We start from the raw sequence: 26,822 nt of genomic DNA, 5'->3' as shown, positions 1-26,822 counted from the left end.
CAAGCACTTAAACTGATCCACCTCCTCAAGTAACTCTCCATTCAACATGACATTCAACCTCTCACCACCTTCCCTTCTCGTACATCTCATAAACTTATTCTTACCCACATTAACTCTCAACTTCTTTCTCTCACACACCCTTCCAAATTCTGTCACTAATCGGCCAAGCTTCTCTTCCGCGGCTGTAACCAGTACAGTATCATCTGCAAACAACAACAGATTTACCTCCCATTCATGGTCGTTCTCGTCTACCATGATGGGGCAGCAAATATGAATGGAATATACGATGGATTACAGTCCAGACTCCAAAGACAGAACCCAAAGGCACTCTATGTACACTTCCATGCACACAGCCTAGATCTAGTGTTAGTCAAAAGTGCCAAATCAAGTACTCAGTTTGTAACTTTTATCAGTTTGGTGGAGAAACTGTATGCTTTTATTGCTAACTCTTCAAAACGGCATATTGCTTTCGTGGAGATCCAGAAAGCATTGTATCCAGAAGACCACCCACTTGAACTTAAGAAGCTATCAGACCTAAGATGGGCTTGCCAAAAGTCAGCTCTTAAAACCACGAGGAAGGTCATTCCACCTCTAAAGCAATTTCTAGAAGAGATAGTGCAAGAACATCCTTCTGATGCATCAGCAGGGGATGCCACAATATCGCTGCAAAGTATTAACTTTGAATTTCTTGTTTGTCTTGAGATTGCCACTCCAGTTTTCAAAGAAACTGCCTATCCCTCTAATGCCGTGCAACACAAAGACTTTGATTTGGCTGCCTCCTACAGAATTGTGGATGAAGTGATACAAAGTTTAAGAAAATTAAGAAATGATGAGAAGTTTCAGGATTCCTGGACAGGGCAGAAGAAGAACAATTCCTGAAAGATACAAGTATAGTGCTACATCTGCTACTGAGGACCAGCAATATCAATCCTTGGATGAGTACTACTGTGTGAGAGTATTTTATGTGTTTTTAGATACAATATCACAAGAGCTGCAAAGAAGATTTAAAGGTGGAGACAACACAACATTGGGTATCCTAAATGTCTTTCATTGTATGACAGTCCAAGATAACTGGAAAGAACCTGTGAATGAAGAGACGTTCAAGTCATTGTAAAAATTATGCCAGTTTTATGAGTTAGCAGAAGTAGAAAAGCTACAGTTGGAATTAAAAATCTTCTATTTGTTATTTCCTTGCCTGCCACAGAATACTGCAGCTACAATGCTCAACCTGATGAAAGAAAACAATGTTCAGGAGATATTGCCACTTATGCTTGAACTCTTAACAATTTATGCCACTCTACCCATCACAACTGCAACAGTGGAAAGGACCTTCTCCAAACTCGAGCTGGTGAAGACAAAGCTACGCAGCCTGTCCAGTGAGGAGAGGTTATCTGATCTTTTGTCGCTAGCCGTTGAAAAGGATATCACAATCAACAACAGCGAAGTTATCAGCATACTCAAAGAAATGGCAAACAGAAGTGCTCTCTTACAAATATAAAATGATAAGGTTTGGTTATCAGCCAAGTGTATTGATCATGCTGATTGATTTTCTTGCAGTCATTTATGTAAAAGTAATATATATATATATATATATATATATATATATATATATATATATATATATATATATATATATATATATATATATATATATATATATATATGATTTTTTTTTTATTGAATTTTCTAGTACTACTTGAAGTCAGTACTCTAGGTTTCATGTTCATGAAAACACATTAGCCCACTGGTACCTATGATATTAGCCATGTTTATATCTTTCTTGAATTATTAATGGCTAGTTTAAATAAATTTGAAAGAATATTGAGCCGGTATATATTTAGCCTCATTCATTTCTATATTTTTGCCCTTTTTTTTCACTTGGGCACCTGCCCTGAAAAAGTTCTCTGCATGTCCCTGCTGTACTTTGGTGCCAGCCGTCTGATGAACGTGAGTTCAACAGGATGATTTAATAGTGGGTTCCTGGCACCTGGCTATTACGAAATGTCAGTCTTAATGCTCCAGTATTCTCTATAGTATTGTTCCGATATAATAGGATATGGGGAAGCAGAAACAAGAGAGACCTGACAAAACAATGCTCGTGTTTGGAGACATTCTTCTGTCACCCCCTCTGTGACTCTGAACTATAGTGACTACACACAATGACAAAGTAGTTTGAAGAGGATAAAGAAGACTGAATCAACATTCATCATTAGAAGTAGAAGCCATACTTTACTTACTTTACTTACTTTGATGGCTGCTTTTCCAGTCCTTTACAGCAGGGGAACCCCACTCTCTACAGGACTTCCACTGTCGTTTTACCTTTTTAGTTCAGAGTATTTAACGTTTCATGTCTCCCATTCTTCATTTACTGTTAAATTGTCACTGTCAAAAGACTCATGATATAAGAAAGTCATCAGTATCCTCTTGAAAGCCTTAATGTCTTCAATCATTCAAATGTTTCATGGGAGATTATTATATAGTCTCGGGGCTGCTTATTTAAAGGCTCTAGAGTCTAGGTTCCAACAGTTTGAATCCATCTGTAACTATTCTCGTGTCGACACAATATGTTGGCTGCACAATATGACGCAATTCTCTCAAGTATTTTGGACGCCTGGTTTTGATAACTTGTTGGGTTATTGTACATATTTGTAATTGTTTACAACACCACGCTCTCCATTTACTCCAACAAAATGCAATCATGCAGTTCTCTTCTTCTTGCACAGCAGTAATTAGGTGGTTATCTAAATTCTGGGAAAGCAATAATTAGCAAGATATGGTGAGGAAAGGGGAAGGGGTTATAAAAAGAGAATAGCTCGGTTTCCTCACTCAACGAAATGGAACTGACATGTCAACATAGTCAACCAAACAGAATTCATGATGCCAGCCTACATAAACAAAGTTCGTGATGCCAGCGTACATTTGATATACTGCACAGTATATTCAAAATATACTTAATTAAAATATGCAATTTACAAATAGTAACACTTTCGAGTAATCACTCAACTTTTGATTAAGTATATTTTGAATATACAGTACATCAAATTTACGCTGGCATCACGAACTTCTGTTTATGTATGCTGGCAACATGGATTCTCTTTGGTTGACGATGTTGACACGTCAGTTCCAAGTTGTTTAGTGAGGATAACAAGCTATTTTCTTTTTATAACTCCTTCCCCCTTCCTCAACATATCTCGCTAATTATTGCTTTCCCAGAATTTAAATAACCACCTAATTACTGTACAAGAAGATGAGAACTGCAGGATTGCATTATGTTGGAGTAAATGGAGAGTGTGGTGTTGTAAACAATTACCTACATATTTTAAATTCAATCCTCGCTTTAATCGGCAGCCAGCGTAAATCAATTAGTATAGGGGTGATCCTTTTATCAGTCTTGCTCCTCTGTTTTTTATGGTTTGTAATTGCTTAAGTTGCACTTTTGGTATATTGTAATAGAGTTTCAATAGTCAATCCCGGTAATAACGCAGTTCATCACAAGTTTCTCATCAGAATTTTCGTCTAGGCACCTTTTTATACACACAATATTTCTTAGATGATAACCAGGAGGTTTTATTACATTATTTATTTGGGCATTTAGAGATAGGTTGCAGTCAAGAAATTCACCTAGATCTCGAACTTTACATAGTAATACCAATTCATTAATATCACAAGAGGGTGCCCTCTCTTTTGTTCTACTCCTGTACTCCTCTTTCTCCCTATTTCCTTAATCTTTTCCATCCCGAGTACCTGCCTTTGAGCTATAAATTGGATTGTATCCAGGGGTACTCTTCCTTTCCCCATATTCCCCGCTTCCCTATAATTGTTACTATTCAACTAAATAACGGCACCAAGTCATTATTTATGTTAATTTGAATATCACGTAAGTTTCTCACGCTGTTTCTCTTGCCCACCACCATGAATTCAGTTTTGTTCTCATTTAATTTTAGTTGTTTAAATGTCATCAATTCTCTAACACTATCAAGCATTCGGTTTAGAGTTTCAGTAGTGTCATCTATATCATTTATGGAGAAGTAAAATTGTGTGTCATCTGCAAATAGTTTAAACTTCACGCCATGTAGTATTTTCGATAGACCAATAGTATAGATGCAGAATAAGACTGGGCCAAGTACACTCCCCTGGGGTACCCCTCTGTTTAAAGGTTCATATGATGAATAAGGGTTTCCAGTTTATACACAGTAATTTCTACCAACTAAGTAGTCTTTTAGGTATTCGAAGGCTTGATCTTCAACGCCGATGGACCGTACATCATTTAGTAGCAGTTCATGTACCACTATGAAAAGCAGAACTGAGATCGAGCAGAATTAAGATACTACATTTTTTTTTCATCCATCTTTTCTAGCATATCATTTACAACAGAGCAGATGGCTGCCTCCATAGAGTATAGTTTTCGGTAAACAGATTGGTTGTCAGGCAAAGCTTCTATTACTTATAAGTGGCTGACATATTTCTTTCTGTCAACATTTTATATCTGAAACTACTCAACGCCATCTGTCCCTTGCTGTAAAATGTCAACTCGTCCCACTTGGTAACAACTTTGTATATTTATCCATTAGTTTTGGTTTGCTGTGAGTATTCGGTGGATTTTTGTGTAATACTGTATATATCTACAATATGATACATCTTAAATATAGTTTTATTTTCTGTTTGCTGACTATTATTTTCATATTGCTGTTAATGTTTTTCTATTGTCGAGTAAAGTTTATTAGTAGATTTTGCATAACCTACATCGTGTACAATAGTTGAATGTAACATTAAACCATCAGTATCATTTCAGCTTTGACTTTTTTGGGCTCGAGCCATATCGTCCTGATAGAAGTTCCTCATTGGCAGCTTCTACTAGGTATAATTCTGCGAGTGATACACCAGAGAAATTTTACCTCTAAGGTATCAATGGAGTTTTAATGGAACAAATATCCCGAGAGATATCTGGTATAAATCAGGAATGTGTTATTAAGTAGCTATGGTTATCCTTCCCCGAATAGAGTTAACCTTGTCTCAAAGGATAAGATAAGGGTAGGATACATGGGCAAGAAAAACGTTACAACTCCCGATCTCAATATGCTACAACTAACACGTTTCCTTTGATATATATTCCCCTTCGCAGTCGCCATCTTTGACGGTCCCTGGGAGAGTTTCTGCCGGTTTTTCTTGGTTTTTTGAATGATTTTTTATCATGGATGCATCAGCTTATTCCTCATCAACTGAGTTGAGTACCCATTTTTTGTCTGTTGGAGAATTTTGTGTCTCCACCCAGTGTTTTATTTGATTTGCATGCCTTTATTGTTCCGAGGCCAGCGGCACTACCAATTGCTCAAAAAAGCTTAGTTATTTAGTCATTTTACGGTAATAGTATGTTTTGCATTATTCATTTAAGATGTGGTATGTTTATGGTAGTCCCTCATCATTCCTTGGTGTTTCTTGGGTGTTTTTATCACCATTGACTTAGGCGAGCCTACTCTAGCGGGCGGGCATGCCAGGTAAATTTTCACTCATGCACCATCCTCTTCTTGTTTTACCAAATCTCACTGGTTGGGTGAGGCTGTCTATCCTCCCATGCGGTCGATTCATCATGGCGGGGAGCTGCAATCTTGAAGGTCCTTCTTGTAGTTGGATAGTGTTCTCAGCTGCCCTAGGGTGACAGTTTTCATTTTCCACTTAACCTATATGTTTGGCGAAGTGGCACGGCTCTTGGGAAGCTGTTCCTAATATCTACTTATTTTTACACATAGGAATGCTTGACCCCTGTTCTGATGCTAACTAGTAGACCCCCTTGTGTCACCTTAACCATTATTAGGCTTCCCTATTAGTCTTTGGTAGGCTATGCCTGGTTGTGAGGACTTGTCCTCAGTGCCCTATCATGGCAGACCCCTTGAAAGAATGTTGCTTCTCTAATATCGCTGTTGGGCCTTCCTGTTATGCTGCCTCACCATTTACTAAGTCTCCAATCACCACCCCTTTCTTCACTTATCCTTGAGCCTGTTAGTGTGCCTACTTATAGGCTATCTTTCCTTGCCCTAAGTAGGTGAGATTTTCACCTCCCCTAATCAAAATCTCTCTGCTGCTTTAGAGATCCCCCTTGGGTGTTTTCTCTGCCCCTTCCCCTTCCTAGTTAGGCCATAACCGGACTGTACTGGGAACTATGTTCCTCTTGTCTAGTCATCTTACCCTAGCTTTTGAGTTTTCCCTCACCCACTAGGTAGGCTAGGTTTGCCTGCACAGTTCTCCCTATGGCCTAACCCTATCTAGGTGTAGAGTTGGTACCCTTTGGGGTCCTCTTCTACCACCTTGGCAGAGCCTGTTCTATGTCTGTAGCCTCACTTCCAGTGCTGTCCCTCTTGCCATTGAGTCTTGACTCCCTTGCCTGGTTAGCCTATCTAGACAGAGGTGCTGCCTTCTGTCTCTGCTTCCTGTCTTGTCAGCTCGAGTTCTTCTAGCACTGCCTGTGTGTTGGCTATGGGTCATTCCCTCTGCTACCTTAAGTGCAGCCTTAGATTAGTCATCTGCTCTTTACTATCACACACCTGAGGAATATTGTCCTCTGAAGTTGGTCGATTGGATCCTGCCTGGTTGTCAGGAAATCCTTTGAATTTCTAAGTCTTAGCGTCCTGGCTGTCTTGTACGGCTCTCATTATCTTACTGGCTACACCCCACTTTTTTAAGTTAATGATAATGTTCACGTCTTGGCAGGTTCAATTATTAGCTGCCTTTTATTCCAGTACTTTCCTGAGTGTCAACCCTTTCCTATGGGATTGTTCACTCTTCCCCTGTTGACTTTATAATGGGTCTGCCACCTTGTGCCGACATGCCTGGGATATTGACTGGTCAGTCTTTTATTGGCTACTAGAAATAGTTGCTGCCTTGACCCAGCTACGGTAGCCTCAGAGGCAGCTGTTGGAGGTCTAGACAGTATGATGTGTGAACTTGCCTTCTTAGCTTGTTCCAATAGACCTACTCTGGATGTTCTGGTGTCCCTTTGATTTGAACCTTTCCTCCATATTCCTACAACACTGTTATTATATTTTGCTTCATAAATCTCTATGGATTTCTGAGCAGTTTTGCATATGTTCTGATTATGTTCAATCTTTAGTCACTTTTTAAGTGGTATGTTTATTCAAGTTAGGATAGGTTCTGTTTAAGAAAATAATTTTTAATGATATGTAATTGCAATGCTTATTCTTTACAGGTCGCCTGTACCAGGTTGGTCAAGTCACCCTGCAGCCACAAGACCTGCCATAAACATGCTGATTTTTGTTTTCAATGGATCCATTGCATTCTAGGAACCTACCAAATGCCAGGTTTGCACGGGTCTCCTTAAAACCGCCATCTATGCCACTGTCGTCTCAATGGACGTTCGAGATCGAAGTCGGAGGATACTCCGACACTGGGTAGGAGTCTTCCAGAAGAACTCTCAACAGGATGCCCCTCATCTTCCTTCTCTGGAACTGAAGGACCTTTTCTTTCCCAAGGCTGAGGTGACCTCTGTGTTTGGTAATCAATTACCGACGGTTCAACTTCCGACGGTTCAACTTCCGACGGTACCAGCAGATCATGCATGTGATGAAGTCTGTGACGCTCTGCAAGTCATGAGCCTGGATGCTGAAAATATATCGACTATTTCTTCTGTGTCATCAGAGAGGGAGAGGATCCTGCTGACCACGGAAGCCTCAGAAGAGTCATTGGATGTACATCATGGGAGAACAGCTCCCAGTGCCTCTTTACTTTCCCCCATCACTGCTGCTCAAGCACCAGCTTCCGCCTCCACTATGATTCCGAATTTAGACAAACCTCCCCTTCCTAGTAACATTGAACTAATGGCATTCAAGAAAGCTTTCATGGAGAACCTAATTGCCAAATATGAATGTTCTCAAGCGGATCTAACAACGAGGATAGAAGCTTTACAAAAGGCAACTTTTTCTAAGGTATCCCAGCTTCGAGCCTATCAAAATGCTCAGTTAAAAACCCTTGACTGAGCAAATGGCTTCAACTGAAGGGTTCCTCCATATCAGGGATGGTTTGGGTTTTAAGCCAGTTTCGGACTTGGAATGATTTACATCGATCAATAGTTATCCTTACTACAAGGCACTCGGAAGCATCCCTTAGTGATGATACGATCCCTAAGGAAACAATCATTCTAGACCATAGTAAGGCTCAATCTCTTTTGGTTAGTTAGTTAAAGACTGCTGAATTCAACAATACCCAACTTTTTGCCTTTGGCAGGAAACAGGCCACCTTTGTGGCACCCAAGGATATTGTCTTCCCTTTTGCCTCTAAAAGCTTAGAGGGCATGATGAAAGCAATAGTGGAGAGCAGGCCATTCCCAGTGCTACAGGAATGTAAACCTGTCTCTCTAGTCCTTCCTTATGATTTTAAAAACTAGAAGGGTGTCCATCTCACCTTCACTGTTGGAAAACTATATAAATTACATCGGAGGCAAACTACTTAATGAGAAACTGCTTAGGAATCTCTAATCCCTATTAAATGGAGAATTGGGAGCCTCTTTAGCCTTCTGGTCTTGTCTAGAGATGCTTCTAGCAAACTATTCCAAATCTGATCTCTTCCCTGTCTTGGTGAAGACTCACATAATCATGTTTTCATAGAGTTCTCCATGCTTTCTTTCTAGCCAGGAGAGAATGTAGAGAACACGTCCTAGCCGCTGTTGCAATCAGACATGAACCTAGAAAACTGATCAACTCTAATATCTGGGAGAAGGATCTCTTCCCTGAAAAATTGGTTGAAGAAGTCATGGACCAAGCAGCTCAGGAGAATAAGAGCCTTATAGACAAGTGGGTTATGTCCTCTAAACGGAAATTTATCCCCAATGAAGGACCTCAACCTGAGGGCAAGAAGCCTAGAAGTCACTTTAAGGGAAGGAAATCCTTTCCTGTCGCTCTGACTCAGTTGCCGCCATCCCTCTGACTGTGTACACAGCTCCCTAGTAGTATGTTTCTTTAAAAAAAGTGCAGGGTCAGAGTTTGATTGCATTTCAGAAATTTCCCATCAATGTTCAGGACTCTAAAGATACTATGCCCAAAGACGAAATCACATCAAATTAGTCATCGACAACAATACAATAGTACGCTGCATCAACAGACAGGGCTCCAGATCTCCTCAGATCAACCATGTAATCCTAGCCATTCTCTCTTTAGCAAAAAGGAGGAAATTTCATCTTTCAGCAGTTGACCTCGAAGGAATTCGCAATGTGACGGTGGACGCCCTATCGAGATCCAATCCTCAGGAAAGAGAATGGTCTCTGGACACAAAACCATTCTGTTTCATTCTAGAAATCGATATCTTTACCACGAGCTTCAACAAGAAGCTTACCCGGTATGTAGCAGCAAACTTAGATTTGGAAGCAACAGGAATGAATGCAATGTCTCACATTGATACCTCTAAGATAAAATTTCTCTGGTATATCACTCGTAGAAATATCCTAAGTAGAAGCTGCCAATGAGGCACTTCCATCAGGACGACATGGCTATCTCACACCAAAAAAATTATTTTTCCTGTGTTCAAATCCATTTTCTATAACTGTCTCTCCCTTAAGTCTGCGCATTATTTACTCTTTAAACTATTTAAGTTGTATTCTTGAAAGAACTGTGAGTTAGAGTATTTCAGATAATTAACTTATAAAACAACAAACCTAATGGTGCCATAAGACCTGATCTTAAATGTTGTTTGCCACTGAGAGACTTAGGAAGTGAAACAATTGACACTTGGTAATTTTCTTCATGAAAGCGAAATTAATATGTGACTCTTTTCTTTTCGCTGTTTTACAATCTGAAGACGAAAGCTTGATCATGTCAAGGTTGTTAAGATATACGGGAGATGTATATTTCTGGGTGGATCTGTGACGGCCGGTGAAAAGGGTCCTTCTTTTCGCTTTTCTAATATAAATCTTCCAAATATACTAGAGAAAGATAAAAGCATGGAAGGCAGAGGTTACAACCCTCGCGCGAACACCTTGTTGGTGTCGTGTATTTAAAAGGGCGTGTGTAAACCCCTATTCACAGGCTGTCTTCCATTTAGATAATCCCTTCATCAAAGGGAGGGCCGTGACAGGCCCTAGAGAATACAGTTGGACTACTCCACCGACACCTACTACTCGCGCTCTCCAGGACATCCTTCTGTTTTGGACTTGCCCGCTAAGTCATTTTTTATTTTGTTAGGTGTTTCGCAAGTGATTGTCGTTAATTCAACATGACTGACGTTGCTACTTCACCTTTACCAATGTTAAGTACCATAGTTTGTTTTGACTGTTTTTTTCAGTACCGGGCATTTGTACTCATTCCAGTAATGTGGATTTTAATTTTGGAAGAGGATTGGCCGTCCTCGGTATCGGCAGCCATTTTGGTTTTGTTCGATTCGGTAGATTTTCAAGTTAATATTGCCCTTCTGGTACTCTGTCATCTAGGTTATATCACTTACGTTTTATGACCTATATTATTATCATTATTTATTTTTGTATTTTACTATGGTATTTATTTGCTAGCAAATCCAATTTGGACGAAGAATATCGATCTAGTCTTTGTTATAGTTATGTTCACGCCTCAGGAAGGTGCTCGATTCAGACTATATCTTTATGTTTAATTGTTACGTTGTCGTTATTCTTCGTTCTTGGTTATTACAATTTTATCATTATTCTTATATTATTGTGTGATTTTGGTTTTTTATTATGTAACCTTGAGAGCGTGAGCATAGAGTGCTCGTATTCTGTTTCTACTGATACGAGTTACCCCTTCTCTCGTTTTCTTTATTAAGCTCGAGTAGAGGAGGTGGATTTCCCGTTTTCCGTTTTATACGATCACGAGTTATTCCGGCCTCCTCTTATTCTCCGAGTTGATGATATTACGTTTAATGATATTCACGTTTTATTGATGTGGTTACTGTTAATAGAGCTAGCACTATTAATACGTTATGTTAGTGTATGAGTCTTTATTTGGGATCGCTTTATGACGACACCCTTAGCTCCGCCTTGAGTTATACTCCTCTATAATGGATACTCATTGGGTGAGAACTAGTCAGATATTTGGAGTGCAATGGTGAAATCCGCCACTCAGACTCCGGCGGAGGCCTTTTGCACACGAACCTTTGTCATGATTGATTTCAATTACATTATAACGGTCCCTCTTTTCATCGAATCTCCGGCTTCACTGGAGATAACACAGACATTCAGTATGGAGGAATGTTATTGTACCGATGAGGGTCACAATTTCACGATGACGGACCTTTGTCACCGCCCGGATCTCCGGTACAAACAGAGATCAATCAGACGATCAGAACCAGGGTACGAACCCCTTTTCATGAATAATCACCATTTCATTATTACGGTCCTTTTTATCGAATCTCCGGCTTAACCGGATATCACACAGATGTTCAGAATTGAGGTTAATATTATCTTACCTCTGATGTTCACGTTTTCACTATGACGGACCTTTGTCACAGGATCTCCGGTGGCAACAGAGACCACTCAGACCACGGGTGGCCAATCTTTTGTTCTAGCTGTAAAGGAAAGGATTTAACATGAATACAAAGTAAACTGTACTTACTTTAATGACACTTTGAATTTGCGTTGATAATATTCATTAGTTATTCTTGAAAGTCCTAATGAAAATATATAAACATATTTAGCAATTTTAAAGAAAAGTAATTCAATTTACTATCTATGGGGTATAGTGCGACACTTGTAATCGTGCAATGCGCCACTGTTGGCGCATGAGCCATAGGTTGGCCACCCCTGACTCAGACGTTCAGAACCGGGGTTAACATTATTTTACCGCTGAGGTTTATAGCTACATGTTACGGGTTACTGGATATTAGTATACTATTGATTCATCTGTTCACTGACCGGAGTCTCAAGGGACAGTAGATAGCCTCTCATGGTATGGTTGGTTTCGATCTGGCTTTTCATTAGAAGGGGCTAGCGTTCAATCCCAAGTACTGAGTAGAAATTTATTTCTATTTGAACACGATGTTGTATGGATATTTATACATATTTCTTCATATTTATAATTAAATATATGCATAAATATAACCGTTATTTTTAGTTTATACAACATATTTATAATTAAATATATGCATAAAAATAGCCATTATTTTTAGTTATACTGATTTGGTTGATCCCAGCCTGTGAATGGGATCACTAACCAGAGTTTCAAGGAACATCCAGACTTATGTCTCCTTTCTATTACAGACGTTCCGCCTACATGGTATGGTTCCCGGAGTCATGCCCGATCTGCTACGAGCTGTCCTCCCTACTCCTGACCCATGAGGTAAGTTGGTTCTAATGTTTCTATTTGGTGTACTTGGGCGATGATTTAATTTGATCCGGATTTATGTATGCATTACTTATTGAGGAGAACGGTCTTCTCCTTCATCACTAATCCCCTCACTTCTTTCAGGACGATGGTGAATCTCTCCGGCCTGCAAGAGAGGCTCCCCGCCCTTGGGTATCAAGGTTTGGAAGGAATTCTCCTTCTAGAGGACCCTATCTCCTCGGAGTGTCCTCTCTAGGGTCGGATATCGACCCCATGGATGGGCAGGTAGGTGGTGATGAGTTTGGAGCCTTCAGCTTTGCAATTACCTGCAACCCCGACCTAGGACCCTCAAAGGATCCTGATGTTCATATTCCTTGCATAAAACCGTGACTGCTAAAAGCCAAGGGTAGGGTTAAAGAGCATATACAACACATTCTAGGGGGCTATGACGGAGCTCAAAGATATGGTGGTAAGTCGGATTCGTTCAGGAACTCGGATGTCTCCCCCTGCAGCCCCAGGCTTATCGAAGAAACCTCCTTCGATAAAAACAATACATAGAAATTTGCCTTACATGTCCCATATATGGATGGTACCATAACTCTGGATGGCATAGACGTCCGCCCTCTGGAGGACCTAGAATTTACTCTCAGGGACTAGAATACCCATTCAACGGATTCGTTCGATTGAAAGAGCATGACTTGGTTAGGTTAGGCAAGGTACCGAAGGTAACGGTATTATTTCCTAAAGGGCAGGCCCGATCTGTCTGGACCAGGATGTTGTTGGTCTGGGGGGTATGATAATTCCAAGCTCACCCCACACAATGGGTAATACGCCATATCTACAACTGCTATCATCGTTGCCTTGCCTATTACGGATAATTGGACAGGTCTTACTATTCAAGCTGACAAGATGGTTCGGCCATGCCGGCTCTTAAAGAGCCGTACCCCACCTCGGGGAGACCCTAGCCTCGGTTTATCCCACTGAGACTTTGTTTCGGATATTCATGAAGAACCAGTCTCTGCCCTTCCAATTCGACCTACACGTTTGGTGGTCTGATCGGGTTAGTTGTAGGAAATACGTTCTGTCTGTGGCCTCTATCAGACAGGAATCGAGCAGGCTGATAGTTTCCCCCTGATGGGGTAAAACCCTCTTCCCTCAGGAGGAGGTGAACAAGGTTCTACAAGATGATACGAGAGCAACCCAAAATTACAGGAAAGGCGGGGCCTCACTACCAGAAAGAAGGTCAAATGCCAAAAGCAAGCTTTCTTCAAGAAGAAGCAGAGAGTTGCCCTCTACAAAACGAACCGGGGTCACTGCCATCAATAGTCAGTTACCCACTCGTCATGACAGTCTTCCTCTGATTCGACCCCTATGCATCCGGATCCCCCCCTCATCAGGTGGGCTACCTCACTGATTCCCCAGGTACACAGCCCAACCCCGATTCGATGCCCTCGCCTGCATACAGCCCTAGGTCCGAACCCTCAGGTTCCTTTCGTGGACACCAGAGAGGAAGATACAGGAGTAGAAGACAGTTCCGCCATCGAGGCGGACCTAGAAAAAAGGGGGCTCGGGGAAGGAAAGGACCTAGGTTCACTCCCTCACAACGAAGTGGTCCCGGTAGGGGAGAGACTTTACAACTTTCAAGACCATTGGACCATCGGTCCGTGGGATCATAGCATAATCTCTAAAGGTTTGAGGTGGAAATGGCCACAAGGTCCTCCTCCTCCACCAGTGACCTTCTCCCAGAAATTCCCTCCCATCCTGAAAGAGTACACCACAGATTTACTAAAGGAGAAAGCAATCAAACGGGACCGATCACCGAAGTTCCAAGGCCACCTGTTCACAATTCCAAAGAAAGGCTTGTCGACATTGAGAGTGGACCGGGACTTGTCAAAGCTAAACTCTTACATTCTCGGCAACAAGTTCCGGATGATGACTATCTCTCAGGTATGGACCTTACTTCCCCTTGGGGCCGTCACCACCTCTGTCGATCTTTCCGACGACTATTATCATGTGCCCATAGATCGAAACTTCTCTTCTTATCTGGGTTTCCGCCTAGGCAGGAAAGCCTTCGCGTTCAAGACATGCCCTTCAGCCTCAACATTGATCCCAGGATATTCACGAAACTGGGAGAGGCAGTGTTAGTACAACTCAGGAACCAAGAGATACAGCTCATGGCTTATCTGGACGGTTGGCACATTTGGGCCCGATCGGCCATAGAAAGCAACAGAGCTACGACGGAAGTACTTCGATTTCTCGACAACCTGTGATTTCGGGTCAATCTCCAAAAGTCTCGACTGCAACCATCAGGCCACTTAGAATGGTTAGACATTCAGTGGGACCTTTCGAAGCACACGTTCTCTCTCCCTTCCAAAAAGGTAAGAGGAATAGCTTCCAAGGTCAAGAATTTTCTCAAACACAAACAGATGTCCAGAAGAACCTTAGAAAGTATCATCGGCCTTCTCCAATTCACTTCAATAACAAAAATGCAAAGACATCAATCAAGTTTGGAGAGAGAGAGCTACAGTACCTTTAAGAAACAAGGTCTCGAAGATCCCCTCTGTCTTGAAAATGAGACTACGCCCATGGTCCGAACTGAGGAACCTCTCCAATTGGTTCCTCTACAATTCCCACCTCCACAAGAGACATTCCATACAGCTGCGCCTCTAAGTGGATGGGGGGATTACTCCGAACTTCAGATGTTTAAGGGGTCTTGGTCACCCGCCATGAAACAGACCCATATCAATGTTCTCGAAGCCATGGCAGTGTTCTTGACCCAGAAGAGACTTTCTCCTCCGAGGTCGGGCAACATCAGAGTAGTATCAGCCAGCACAGACGTAGTACACTGCGTCAACAGGGCAGGATCCAAGTCACCCAACCTGAATCGGATCCTGGTCGCTATCTACACCTGGCCAACAGAAAAGAACTGGATCCTGTCAGTAACTCACCGTGCGGGAGTCCAGAATGTGAGAGAGGACTCACAAGCCAGGACGAAACCACTGGAGTCAGAATGGTCTCTAGACATAATTTCATTCCGGTGGATACTCAGGACCATTAGAAGGTTTACCTATTTCCCCCAGTGAATCTTCTAATGAGACTTTTACACAAACTACGCTCCTTCCGGGGGCAGTGGATTTAGTACCACCTCACTGGCCAAGAACAGTTGGTTTCCTCTCCTCCCCGAGTTGAAACTCCGTCCCTTCCGGATTCCGTTCCCCAAACTGACTCAAGTAATCCAAACTCACTGTGTCAGATTGCTCAAGGATAGCCAAAACTCTGACTTTGTGGGCTACAGGTAAGCTGAAAAACTGTGAAGTCACCTTATGAGGTACTTAAAATACGGAAGGGAAGTCTATTCATACACTTTTGAAATATTTAAATTTATTATTTATTGCAAATGTGTCAAGTGCATGACACAGGGCTCTTCCTCTTCAATAATCAGCTTCTCCTCCATACCTGGATGGGAAATACAGAAATTGCACGTTAGTGGTAAAGCCTAAGAATTAACTTAAATTATATACGTAAGAATAATATGGCAAGAAGCACTTATACATAGGAATATGCAAACCGTTACCTTACTGTAAGTAGGTCAAGACAAGAAAAACCAAGTATGACAACCATATCAAGGCTGGATAATCCTATCCTGAAATAATATAATATCCGTGTAAGTTTGCATTAAAGGAGACTCTTACAATTTTATGTTGATTTATCCAGAAAATAACAAATAGTAGCTTACCACTATGTACACTAAACCCACGAACAACCTTCAGTAGAGTTGCGAAACCACTGTAAGGACAAGATAAATCCTCTATAACTATTAAACATTCGTGAATATCCGTACTCTACCGATGGCAGGTAGGAAGGACTTTAATAGGCAGCAACAAAGGCTCAAAAGATTGCTACGATTACCATTCAGTATTTGCCCCAAAAATACTTGGTACTCACCGTAGTCCATCCGAGCAAGAAGGGATTGAAGTCAATGCTTAGGAGAACGTGACTTTTCTCCACAAATCCTCCACTAGGCGAGTCGAGGTCGAGACGATGACGAACAAATCAGTCGTAGGAAGCAGAGTACATCCAGGTGGCCACCAATTACGCCGTCCAAATTATGGAACCAAGGGAATAATTCACAAATGCCTCTTGAGGGACCCTTGATTCTTAATAAAATCATCAGAGCCTCGTCCAAGACATCCTCCAGGAGGACAGGTTCACACAGACGATGGGAGACGGGCTCAATGGCATACGGGTATGTGGTGGGTCCTACCAAGGACCGTCCGGACTGACCAGACTGGCAGAACTGCCTCGACTGCTGAGACTGCTTGGACTGCTAGTACTGCTGGTACTGACTTCTCACCCATTCACCGGTCTCGAAGTTTCCTCGTAAACAACAAAAAAGGAGGAGTCAACAATTTGCCAATCATAACTATGGCAGCAGGAAGGACTGTAAGCTGTACCAAGTATATTTTTCTTATTTTGGTAATACTGAAATCCCATATTTACGAATCCTTCCTGCCGCTGTAGGCAAGTACATTAAAAATTTATTCATTCTGTATAGTCCTGGGGAGAAGATGGAAACTTTTTCCATAAAAAAAAAAGTTTTCATCCGCTAATAAATGTACAAAATATGCATGGACATACAGTAAAATTTAAAATTAAAAACAAAACATGAATTAGTGAAGCATTTGTCTTGTCCTTGCCTCACTGGCTTCTGCAGCTTTCCTGCGGGGACGTGAGGATTTACCCAAGAAATTATTTTCAGGGGAAAGACTGTCAGGACAAAAATGAGTGTTCTCCAACATGGGGATAAGATTAGTAACATGAATCTTGGTGGTCTGACCGGTTTTTCCCTTCTTGACCAAAGCATGGGTAACCTCACCCAGATCATTAACAAAAATCTTCAAAATTATTCCTAATGGATAATTACTTCTTTTAGTATATTCTTCCTTTATTAGAACGATATCTCCTACTTTTGTCAGTTTGTGCGAGATGGGACGATACCGACTTTTTCTATCAACAGCTTGATGAATAAGAGTACCTAAAAATTCACTATGGTATGTATCTAACAATGCATCTCGGACTTTACATAATTTTATATAATTTTTAGAAATATCTGAAACATGACAATTGGTAGGATGAAAATCTGGATCCTCTGGAAAAGGCTGTAACTCAGGAATCAAATTTAGTGAAGTCAACTCATATCCTCTGATAAGCTGTTCAGGTGTTATAGGCTCTGGTACATAATCAATGTAGTCATCTCTTAAAGCCTCTTTAAAGGCTATCGGTCGTCTGTTAACGAGATGTATGATATTACACACGAGAAATTCGAAATCATATAATGAAAGTACATTGTTTTTTATAGCTCCAAAGATTAATCGTTTTACCATCTTAACGCATACTTCGACCAAAGAACCTAGCTGGCTGCAACCCTTAAAATATTGCTGAAAGGATAAAGGTTTCACATAGTTTTCTTCAAAATACAATCTTGTCTGAGAGTCATTGATGAATGAGCTTATAATATTAGCACCTGCTACCAACTGCGTTCCTAAATCACTGATACACAACTGGGGTATGCCATATTCAAAACAATGTAATTGGAAACCTCTAAGAAAATCCGATACATTCAAAATTCTGCAGACCTTTAGATTAATGGCCCTTGACCAAGTACAAGTTATGCACAATAACCATATTTTCTGTGTCGCCTTTTCATTTTTCACGTTGAAAGGTCCTAAATAGTCAACAAAAACATTTGCAAAGGGAACTCTAGGAGGATCTGATCGGAAGTCTCTATAAGAATTTTGATTTAATTTTATGGTACGATTATTAAATCTTCGACAATGAATGCATTGCTTGAGAGCTTTTTTGACAACTGAAAAATGTTTAGGAATATAGTAATACCTTCTAAGCTCAGTTAACACAGAATAACAACCTGAATGTAATAATTTTACATGTGCGTCCCAAATAATCAACTTGGTTAAATGACTGTCTGGATGTAATAGCACTGGAAATTTGACGTTAAAATTATAATTCCACTTCTTGAACTTACTTTTCACTCTTAAAATACCCTGTTCATCCATAAATAAATTTAACTGTGTTATGATCGGAGGAATCTCTTTCTTAGAATTCATACCAGTTTGAAAATAAGAATATACCTCAGGGAAATACTTACATTGTTCAACGTGTAACAAATGACTCAGAGAGGAGGCAAAATAGTTAGTAACTGGAGAAAAAGAAATTCCTGCCTTTAATTTCCACTTGTGTAAGGCCAAAAATACTCTACGATGAACTAGTAGAAGTCTCCTTAAACAAGAATAACTTTCCAAATCAACAAGGTGGTTTAAATTTTCGGTAGCACCAATTAAAGGAGACGAATGAATCTCCGTGGCAACCTCAAATGCTGGGATAGTAATGGACAATTCAGGGACTTCTGTCAAGCTAAGATCTGGCCCTGTGAAAATACATGACTTATGGAGCTGATTATACGATACACATCTAGTAATTAAATCTGCAGGGTTATTCTTACCAGAAATGAAATTAAACTTGACAGGATAAATTTCACACAATCTCTGTATATTATTAATTCTGTTCAAAACAAAGGGAGAATGTTTATTTAATTTGTCTAGCTTCAAAGACGCAGAATTTAACCAATGTAACGTACAAAGAGAATCTGTATAGGCCATAATATTCTCAATTTCTATGGGTTTTATGTAAGACGGGCCAGATAAATCTTTGTAAATATCCAGAGCACACTCAACACTTAAGTGGACGGCATTTAGTTCAAGAGCAGGTATCGATTTATTCTTTAACTGTTTATTAACCACTCTGTTCTTGGCATGAATAAAACTTAGATGGCCTGTATCAATATACTGCAAATAAATAACACAACCGTAAATATCTCTACTTGCATCTGAAAATACCAAAATGTTATATTTACCATCCCTAGGACCTACAGATCGTTGAACTCTTATAGGAGGAGCTCTATTTAACTGTTTGCAAATGTTGCTCCATTCTCGCTGCAAATCTGTAGCCAAGACTGTATCCCAGCTTAAAGTTTTCTGGCACTGTAGCTTATGCATAAATAATCTGCAGCGATTAAACAAGGGCATATTAAAGCCAAAAATATCAAACTGAGAGGCAATAGTTTGTAAAATAGACCTCTTAGTTTTGGCATTTGAATCAAGGCATATAGGGTTAGTAAAAATTTCATCAGAAATCCTGTCCCATGTTAGTCCAAACAATTTACTGGTGCTAGGGGTAACTACTTCGGTCTCTCCGTCTATTTCCGTCTGTAAGGCTATATCATTAGTAACAACCTGCTGAATATAAAACCTATAAGGGTTAAAAATACGAGGAAGCTGTTGGTACGACCATTTTAACTCCTCTTTAGTATTAACAGTAATAGCCCCATTATCCATGTAGATAAGCGAATAAATGGACCTTTTCAAGTCCGATATGCGAGGATCCTCAGAGTGCTGCAAAATCAAAATGTAATAAAGAGCCATCATTAGTAAAAAAGGACTGCATCGAAGACCAAAAGGTAATCTCAAATTCTTGAAAGCTACTAATGAAAAATCACCTTTGCCGACATTCTTGAACCAAAAAAATAAAAGTTTAGCCTGGTCATTTTCGGTCAAAGCCAACATATTGAAAGCTTTCTTAAGATCAAAAATAAGTAATTTCCTGTCAAATCTCAGATTCAAAAATGACGAAGATAGCTTTTGGTTTAATGCAGGTCCAGAATACATACACTGATTATGAGACAAAGAACTACCATCTACCGAGTCTTTAAGATTCGATAAAAAGACCACCCTACACTTTGAGGTGTCTTTGTCGGGTTTAAATATTGGCATATGAGGCAGAAAGGAATATTGAGGATTCTCAGCTTTAAAAACATCAAGATCAGGGATGGGTTCAATAATTCCTGCATTAATCTGTTCCCTTATGGTCTGATCAACGAGTTGTAGGAGACCATCTCGCTGTTTAAGTTTTCTAAAATTAGACTTTAGTATTAATTTAGACAGTCTTTCATCTTTAGACAACAAATGGGAGACTTTGCCATTCCATAATAAAGGAACCATAATTCGTCCATCAGACTCCCTCTGATTTATGGTTTTAATTGAAAAATCGACCAACTGATTATTAAGCTCGACACTTTCATCATTATACACATTTTGATCATAATTCAAAAAATGACCGCATTCAGACTCCAAAATTTGTTCAGTGGCCTGCTGCAATTGTCTTTCCATTAGTTTACCTTTGTCATTGATAACTGAAAATGAACAGTTTACTTCAAAACCGTTGTCCTGGTCCCCATCAGACAGAAAATCTATTCTCGTGTTTAATAACAACGAGCTACTACAAACATGCACCGTAGAAACCGAACGAACATTACCGTCAGGTACAGAATTCAAAACACCTGGGTTTACATTTAGGCAGGTTATGTTTTTCAACATCAAATCGACATTACCCTGCAATAAAATGCCAGCATGAGAATCTATGTATACCGAAGGATCAACGTCACCAAAAATTACGTCGGTACCTGCTAAACAATGTAAAAAGTCTGTACCTAACAAGAGGTTAACATTATCAATAGTACGAGTGTGTTTATTTAACAACTTATCAGCAAACGTCATACCCTGGTTTTGAAATTTTTCAATTACTTTACCAAGCAAAGGCAATTTTAAAGCAATACTAATATCAGGTACAACTAAGGCAAAAATTATAAAGGACGAACTACCTATTTTCACAGGTACTTCTACAATTTTAGTAAAATATTCTTTATTCCCATTAAATCCACTCACCGTAAGTTTAACATTCGAATTTATAGTTTTAAGGTTTTTCTCTTCAGCTAACCTATTAGTGATGAAGGTGCTTTGTGAGCCACTGTCCCTTAGACCTCTGTAAATGTCGCTGCCAATACTGAAAGAAAATGTTGGTAACACCGAGTTTCCATATGAGTGCAATAAAACGGCAACACCGCTGTTAACTTTTTGTGGAGTTTCAAAATTTACTTTATCAGATTGTTTAGATCTGCTGCCTTTGGAGGGCTCTGACTCGCAAAGATAACTCATATGCCAACCACGGCAATTAAAACAACGTTTTCTAAATCTGAAATGACAGTTGCTAGATTCATGACTAAACTGACCACACTTAACACAACCATGTTTAGATTTTAAAATTTGCACCTTATCGGTAGGGGAAGGGAACTTTAAACATTCATAAATAAAATGAGAATTATTAGCGTTACCAACTTTAAGACACAAAGAACAGCTGGGTGAAGACCTGGAATCTGAATCACTCGTTAATGCCTCTACAGCTAAATTTACCTTTTTCTCTTTTAGAGAAAAGTCCTGTACATTCTGCGAGATTTTACTCTTTGTACCTTTGGCGACCTTTTTGTCATGCTCGTATCTTTCACATGCTGTAAAAAAGTTTGTCTTAATATCATTCAGGGAAGGGTGAGTCTTGCCTGTAATCTGAATTAAATGGCGCTGGAAACTATCATTCAGCCCATACCAAGCAAAATACCTAATAAACTCATCAACACTAATATTCAATGTCTCCACTGATTCACATACCGATCTGAGTTCGGAAATAAAGAGAAAGGGGTCTTCCCAATCTTTCAAATGTAAAGTAGTAATTTTCTTAATGGCTGAATTCTTCCGAATATCGGTTGATGCAAATGCTGAAATGAGCAATTCTTTGGCATCAGCGTAATGCTGCTTATCCGCTTCCAAGGAACCTAACAAAACCTTTCCTCTACCCTCAACTTGTTGTTTAAGCAATAAAAGCAAATCCCTATCGGGATAGTTAAAAGGTTTAGTAGTTCCCTCAAATTCTGTGATGAACTTCAAAAAATCTTCACCTTCTACACTACGAAACTTGGGAAGAGGTGCTACAGGTTGTTTAAGTAAACTTCTGGCTACATCGGTAACATTACTAGAGCCAAGGATACTCGTAGAAATATCTAGGAGAGGTAAACAGGTTTCAATCTTATCTATGTAATCCTGACATAATAATAATTCAATCTCTAAATCTTGACTATCAGAATCCCCAGGAAATTTCTTATCCAAAATCTCAGTGTCCAAGTCAGTTAACTTATTCTTATAATTTACCAGAATACCTTTGATAGATAATTTTTCTTCCTGGCTAAGAGTATTGAATGTGGAGGACCTGTTAAAATATTCAGTCACCTTTTTACGGATGACTTTCCTTTGCCCAATAAGCACAGATAAACCAGACATTGTTAAATTATACAAGAAATAATGATCCTAGAAAGGAAAAAATATCAATGTAATAATCCTAGAAGGGAAAAAATATCAATGTAATAATCCTAGAAGGGAAAAAATATCAATGTAATAATCCTAGAAGGGAAAAAATATCAATGTAATAATCCTAGAAGGGAAAAAATATTAATGTAATAATCCTAGAAGGGAAAAAATATTAATGTAATAATCCTAGAAGGGAAAAAATATTAATGTAATAAATCTGAAAGGAAATAAATTTCAGTTCACCCAATGGATCCCGACAACTTTCACCAACTAATGGGATTCTGCATAACAAAAATCCAACTTCCTTCGTTGTTGCCCCACGTTGGGCGCCATAAGCTGAAAAACTGTGAAGTCACCTTATGAGGTACTTAAAATACGGAAGGGAAGTCTATTCATACACTTTTGAAATATTTAAATTTATTATTTATTGCAAATGTGTCAAGTGCATGACACAGGGCTCTTCCTCTTCAATAATCAGCTTCTCCTCCATACCTGGATGGGAAATACAGAAATTGCACGTTAGTGGTAAAGCCTAAGAATTAACTTAAATTATATACGTAAGAATAATATGGCAAGAAGCACTTATACATAGGAATATGCAAACCGTTACCTTACTGTAAGTAGGTCAAGACAAGAAAAACCAAGTATGACAACCATATCAAGGCTGGATAATCCTATCCTGAAATAATATAATATCCGTGTAAGTTTGCATTAAAGGAGACTCTTACAATTTTATGTTGATTTATCCAGAAAATAACAAATAGTAGCTTACCACTATGTACACTAAACCCACGAACAACCTTCAGTAGAGTTGCGAAACCACTGTAAGGACAAGATAAATCCTCTATAACTATTAAACATTCGTGAATATCCGTACTCTACCGATGGCAGGTAGGAAGGACTTTAATAGGCAGCAACAAAGGCTCAAAAGATTGCTACGATTACCATTCAGTATTTGCCCCAAAAATACTTGGTACTCACCGTAGTCCATCCGAGCAAGAAGGGATTGAAGTCAATGCTTAGGAGAACGTGACTTTTCTCCACAAATCCTCCACTAGGCGAGTCGAGGTCGAGACGATGACGAACAAATCAGTCGTAGGAAGCAGAGTACATCCAGGTGGCCACCAATTACGCCGTCCAAATTATGGAACCAAGGGAATAATTCACAAATGCCTCTTGAGGGACCCTTGATTCTTAATAAAATCATCAGAGCCTCGTCCAAGACATCCTCCAGGAGGACAGGTTCACACAGACGATGGGAGACGGGCTCAATGGCATACGGGTATGTGGTGGGTCCTACCAAGGACCGTCCGGACTGACCAGACTGGCAGAACTGCCTCGACTGCTGAGACTGCTTGGACTGCTAGTACTGCTGGTACTGACTTCTCACCCATTCACCGGTCTCGAAGTTTCCTCGTAAACAACAAAAAAGGAGGAGTCAACAATTTGCCAATCATAACTATGGCAGCAGGAAGGACTGTAAGCTGTACCAAGTATATTTTTCTTATTTTGGTAATACTGAAATCCCATATTTACGAATCCTTCCTGCCGCTGTAGGCAAGTACATTAAAAATTTATTCATTCTGTATAACAGGAAGTTTGCAGCTCGTAGAGACGCGAACATTGAACCGGAAATCGATCTCTTCATCGAATCACACAAAAGGGACTCGACAATTCGCCAATATGATTCGGCCGTTAACAACTAGCAGATTCCCTAAGAGTTCAGACCATACTCGTATGTCTCCAAATATAGACATCTCTTTCTTGAGGTTCTTATTTGGCAAACGCCTAACAGTTAGAACTTTAACCACCATCAAGTCAGTTTTGGAGAAGATCTTCCTTGTTGGGTTTAACATTAACCTAGCTGATTCCTATTTCTCATCTATTCCAAAAATATGTGCTAGGCTTTGACCTTCGGTTCAGCCACAAAAGGACTCTGGTCTATGAACAGTGTCCTCAAAACTTGCGCCGGACACGGACAGTGAATTCTGCTCTTATCACTCTTTTTAGGAAGACTTTATTTCTAACGGCTTTGGCCTCAGGTGATGGAATATCAGAACTAGCAGCTCTCTCACGAACCCGGAAAACATAGTTTTCCTCCCTTCAGCCGAAGTACTCCTTTCTCCAGACAATGCTTTCCTAGCTAAAAAATGAGGATCCGCAAAATAGGTGCTCCCCTCGGAAGATTATTCTTCTTCCCCAGGATCTTTTCTCTGTGTCCAGTCACTACTCTCAAGGCCTTTTTAGCTATAACTGCCACCCGCTCGTCTGGCCCCTTGGTTATCAGGGAACAAGGAGGTACTATTCCCATTCACGGTATCAGGCAACAAATCCTCTACTTCTTTAAACATACTAATCCGGAATCATTTCCCCAGGCTCATGATATACGGACAGTAGATACCTCCATCAATTACTTCCAGAACAGGGACTTTGATGATTTCTAAAAAAATATACGGGTTGGAAATCCCCTATGGTTGTCAAACGCCACTATCTAAAGATCTTACAGGCCCTTAAATACCCGACGATGACAGCGGGGAGCCTTTTCCCTCCCCATTAATCTCTATTTCTTCCTTTCTTCCATCTCTTCTCTTCTCCCTCCTACCCGCCACTCACACCACGTCGCCACTCTCCTGGGTAGTTCGTTAGCCCTATGATATTTGCCATGTTTAATTCCTACGGTTTAACTGTTATTGTAGTTACGGTTCCTTTAAGGTTTAGATATGCTTAGACATGTAAGGTTTGATGCCTTTTGCGATTCGAAACTCAGTTGATTCCTTGTCGTCTTAGATATTTAGCCTTACGCTCCCTATGTCATTTGGCTAGTTGGTAATTGGACGTTTCTTACATTATTATATTATATTATTGTCGTACATGGTGATTGTATTCTCCGCATTATGTTATTACTTATTGGACTTGGAAGGCATTCTCTAGTACTTTTTCACCGGCCATCACAGATCGACCCAGAAAAGGGATTTTGATGAAGGAAAAATCTATTTCTGGGGAGAGACCTGTGACGCCCGGTGAAACCATTCCCGGTTATTTTTGTACGGACCCACCCTTTCCTTGCCAAGCCATATGTTCTTGCAGAAGGATGACCTGGAGAGCGCGAGTAGTAGGTGTCGGTGGAGTAGTCCAACTGTATTCTCTAGGGCCTGTCAAAGCCCTCCCCTTTGATGAAGGGATTATCTAAATGGAAGACAGCCTGTGAATAGTGGTTTACACACGCCCTTGTTAAATACACGACACCAACAAGATGTTCGCGCGAGGGTTGTAACCTCTGCCTTCCATGCTTTTATCTTTCTCTAGTATATTTGGAAGATTTATATTAGAAAAGCGAAAAGAAGGACCCTTTTCACCGGGCGTCACAGGTCTCTTCCCAGAAATAGATTTTTCCTTCGTCAAAATCCCTTTTATCGAGACTTTTAATGGGATTCAACTATAAAAACAAAAGTTGAATGTAATATTCTTTATGAGTAAATGGATACATAGGCCAGATTCTCTCTCTCTCTCTCTCTCTCTCTCTCTCTCTCTCTCTCTCTCTCTGGCATAAGCACCCCAAACTACGAGAAGTGTAACTTAAACTTCTTACTCCCCTGGGCTGGGACATCTACTGTATGTTCAATGCAGCGTTGACAGCCTCCTTGGACGAGATCTACCAACTACCCTTTGCTATTGGTATGTTCTTCTTCATATTTTGTTCCGGGACTTTATTGATCTTAGTTTATTTGCTGTAACGTGGATTTGATTATTCATTGGATTTTCTATGACTAGGCTTTGATATATTCCTTCTCTCATTCTCATTGTTTTTCCACTTGGAACCTATTATATTAATTTCAGAACATTCCATTCTATTACTTGTAGAACTACCTATTATGTTACTTTGCCTATTTGAGGTTTCTAAAGCTCTGCCTATTATCAATACCTTTTCTAATGTTAAATCTTTGTCTTGCAATAATTTCTTTTTTAACTCTTGTGATGTGCAATGTGCAATATCTTTATCTATGATAACATTTTCTAATTCTAGAAATTCATATGAAACAGCTAAATTCTTTAGTCTAGTCACAAATGCATCAAAACTTTCATTTTTTTCTGATATGTCTGTGCTGTAAATTGATACCTTTCAAAAAATTTGTTGACCTGAGGAGCAAAATATATGGTAAGAGCCTTGTTTGCAGCTTCACTTGTGTCATCTGTAGGCTGCAATGTCTTAAACACTTCCCAAACTTCTCTACCTGCTGTGTGAAGTAATAATGCCTTCTTTGAGGCATCCTTCATATTCCCA

At 39.9% G+C, this 26,822-nt stretch overlaps 2 protein-coding genes across 3 annotated transcripts; one reads left to right on the top strand and one right to left on the bottom strand.

The window, feature by feature from the left end:
* Positions 1-234: 234 nt before the first annotated feature.
* Positions 235-879, top strand: LOC137618899 (zinc finger MYM-type protein 1-like). The gene has a single exon (XM_068349100.1). The coding sequence runs from the start codon at positions 235-237 to the stop codon at positions 877-879; it is 645 nt and encodes a 214-aa protein (XP_068205201.1).
* A 14,699-nt stretch (positions 880-15,578) lies between these two features.
* On the bottom strand, positions 15,579-24,121 carry LOC137618643 (uncharacterized). Of its 2 annotated transcripts, none has more exons than XR_011039770.1 (2): positions 16,218-24,121; positions 15,579-16,058 (listed from the first exon to the last, which is right to left on the bottom strand). XR_011039770.1 is itself a non-coding variant. In XM_068348768.1 (2 exons), exon 2 carries the CDS (start codon positions 22,511-22,513, stop codon positions 16,943-16,945), a length of 5,571 nt encoding a protein of 1,856 aa, XP_068204869.1. In that variant the 5' UTR covers positions 22,514-23,362; positions 23,522-24,121; the 3' UTR covers positions 15,580-16,942. The 2 variants fall into 2 exon arrangements, 1 of the variants encoding a protein (XP_068204869.1); XM_068348768.1 differs by having other exon boundaries at positions 15,580-23,362; positions 23,522-24,121.
* Positions 24,122-26,822: the final 2,701 nt, after the last annotated feature.

This window comes from Palaemon carinicauda, chromosome 25, assembly GCF_036898095.1.
Source record: "Palaemon carinicauda isolate YSFRI2023 chromosome 25, ASM3689809v2, whole genome shotgun sequence".
NCBI lineage: Eukaryota > Metazoa > Arthropoda > Malacostraca > Decapoda > Palaemonidae > Palaemon > Palaemon carinicauda.
Note: the sequence above shows the minus strand (reverse complement) of the source record. Positions and strands in the feature narration are given on the sequence as shown.

Coding starts and splice junctions, on each gene's coding strand:
- LOC137618899 (XM_068349100.1), top strand. CDS start 235: ATGGTCGTTCTCGTCTACCATGATGGGGCAGCAAATATGAATGGAATA.
- LOC137618643 (XM_068348768.1), bottom strand. CDS start 22,513: ATGTCTGGTTTATCTGTGCTTATTGGGCAAAGGAAAGTCATCCGTAAA.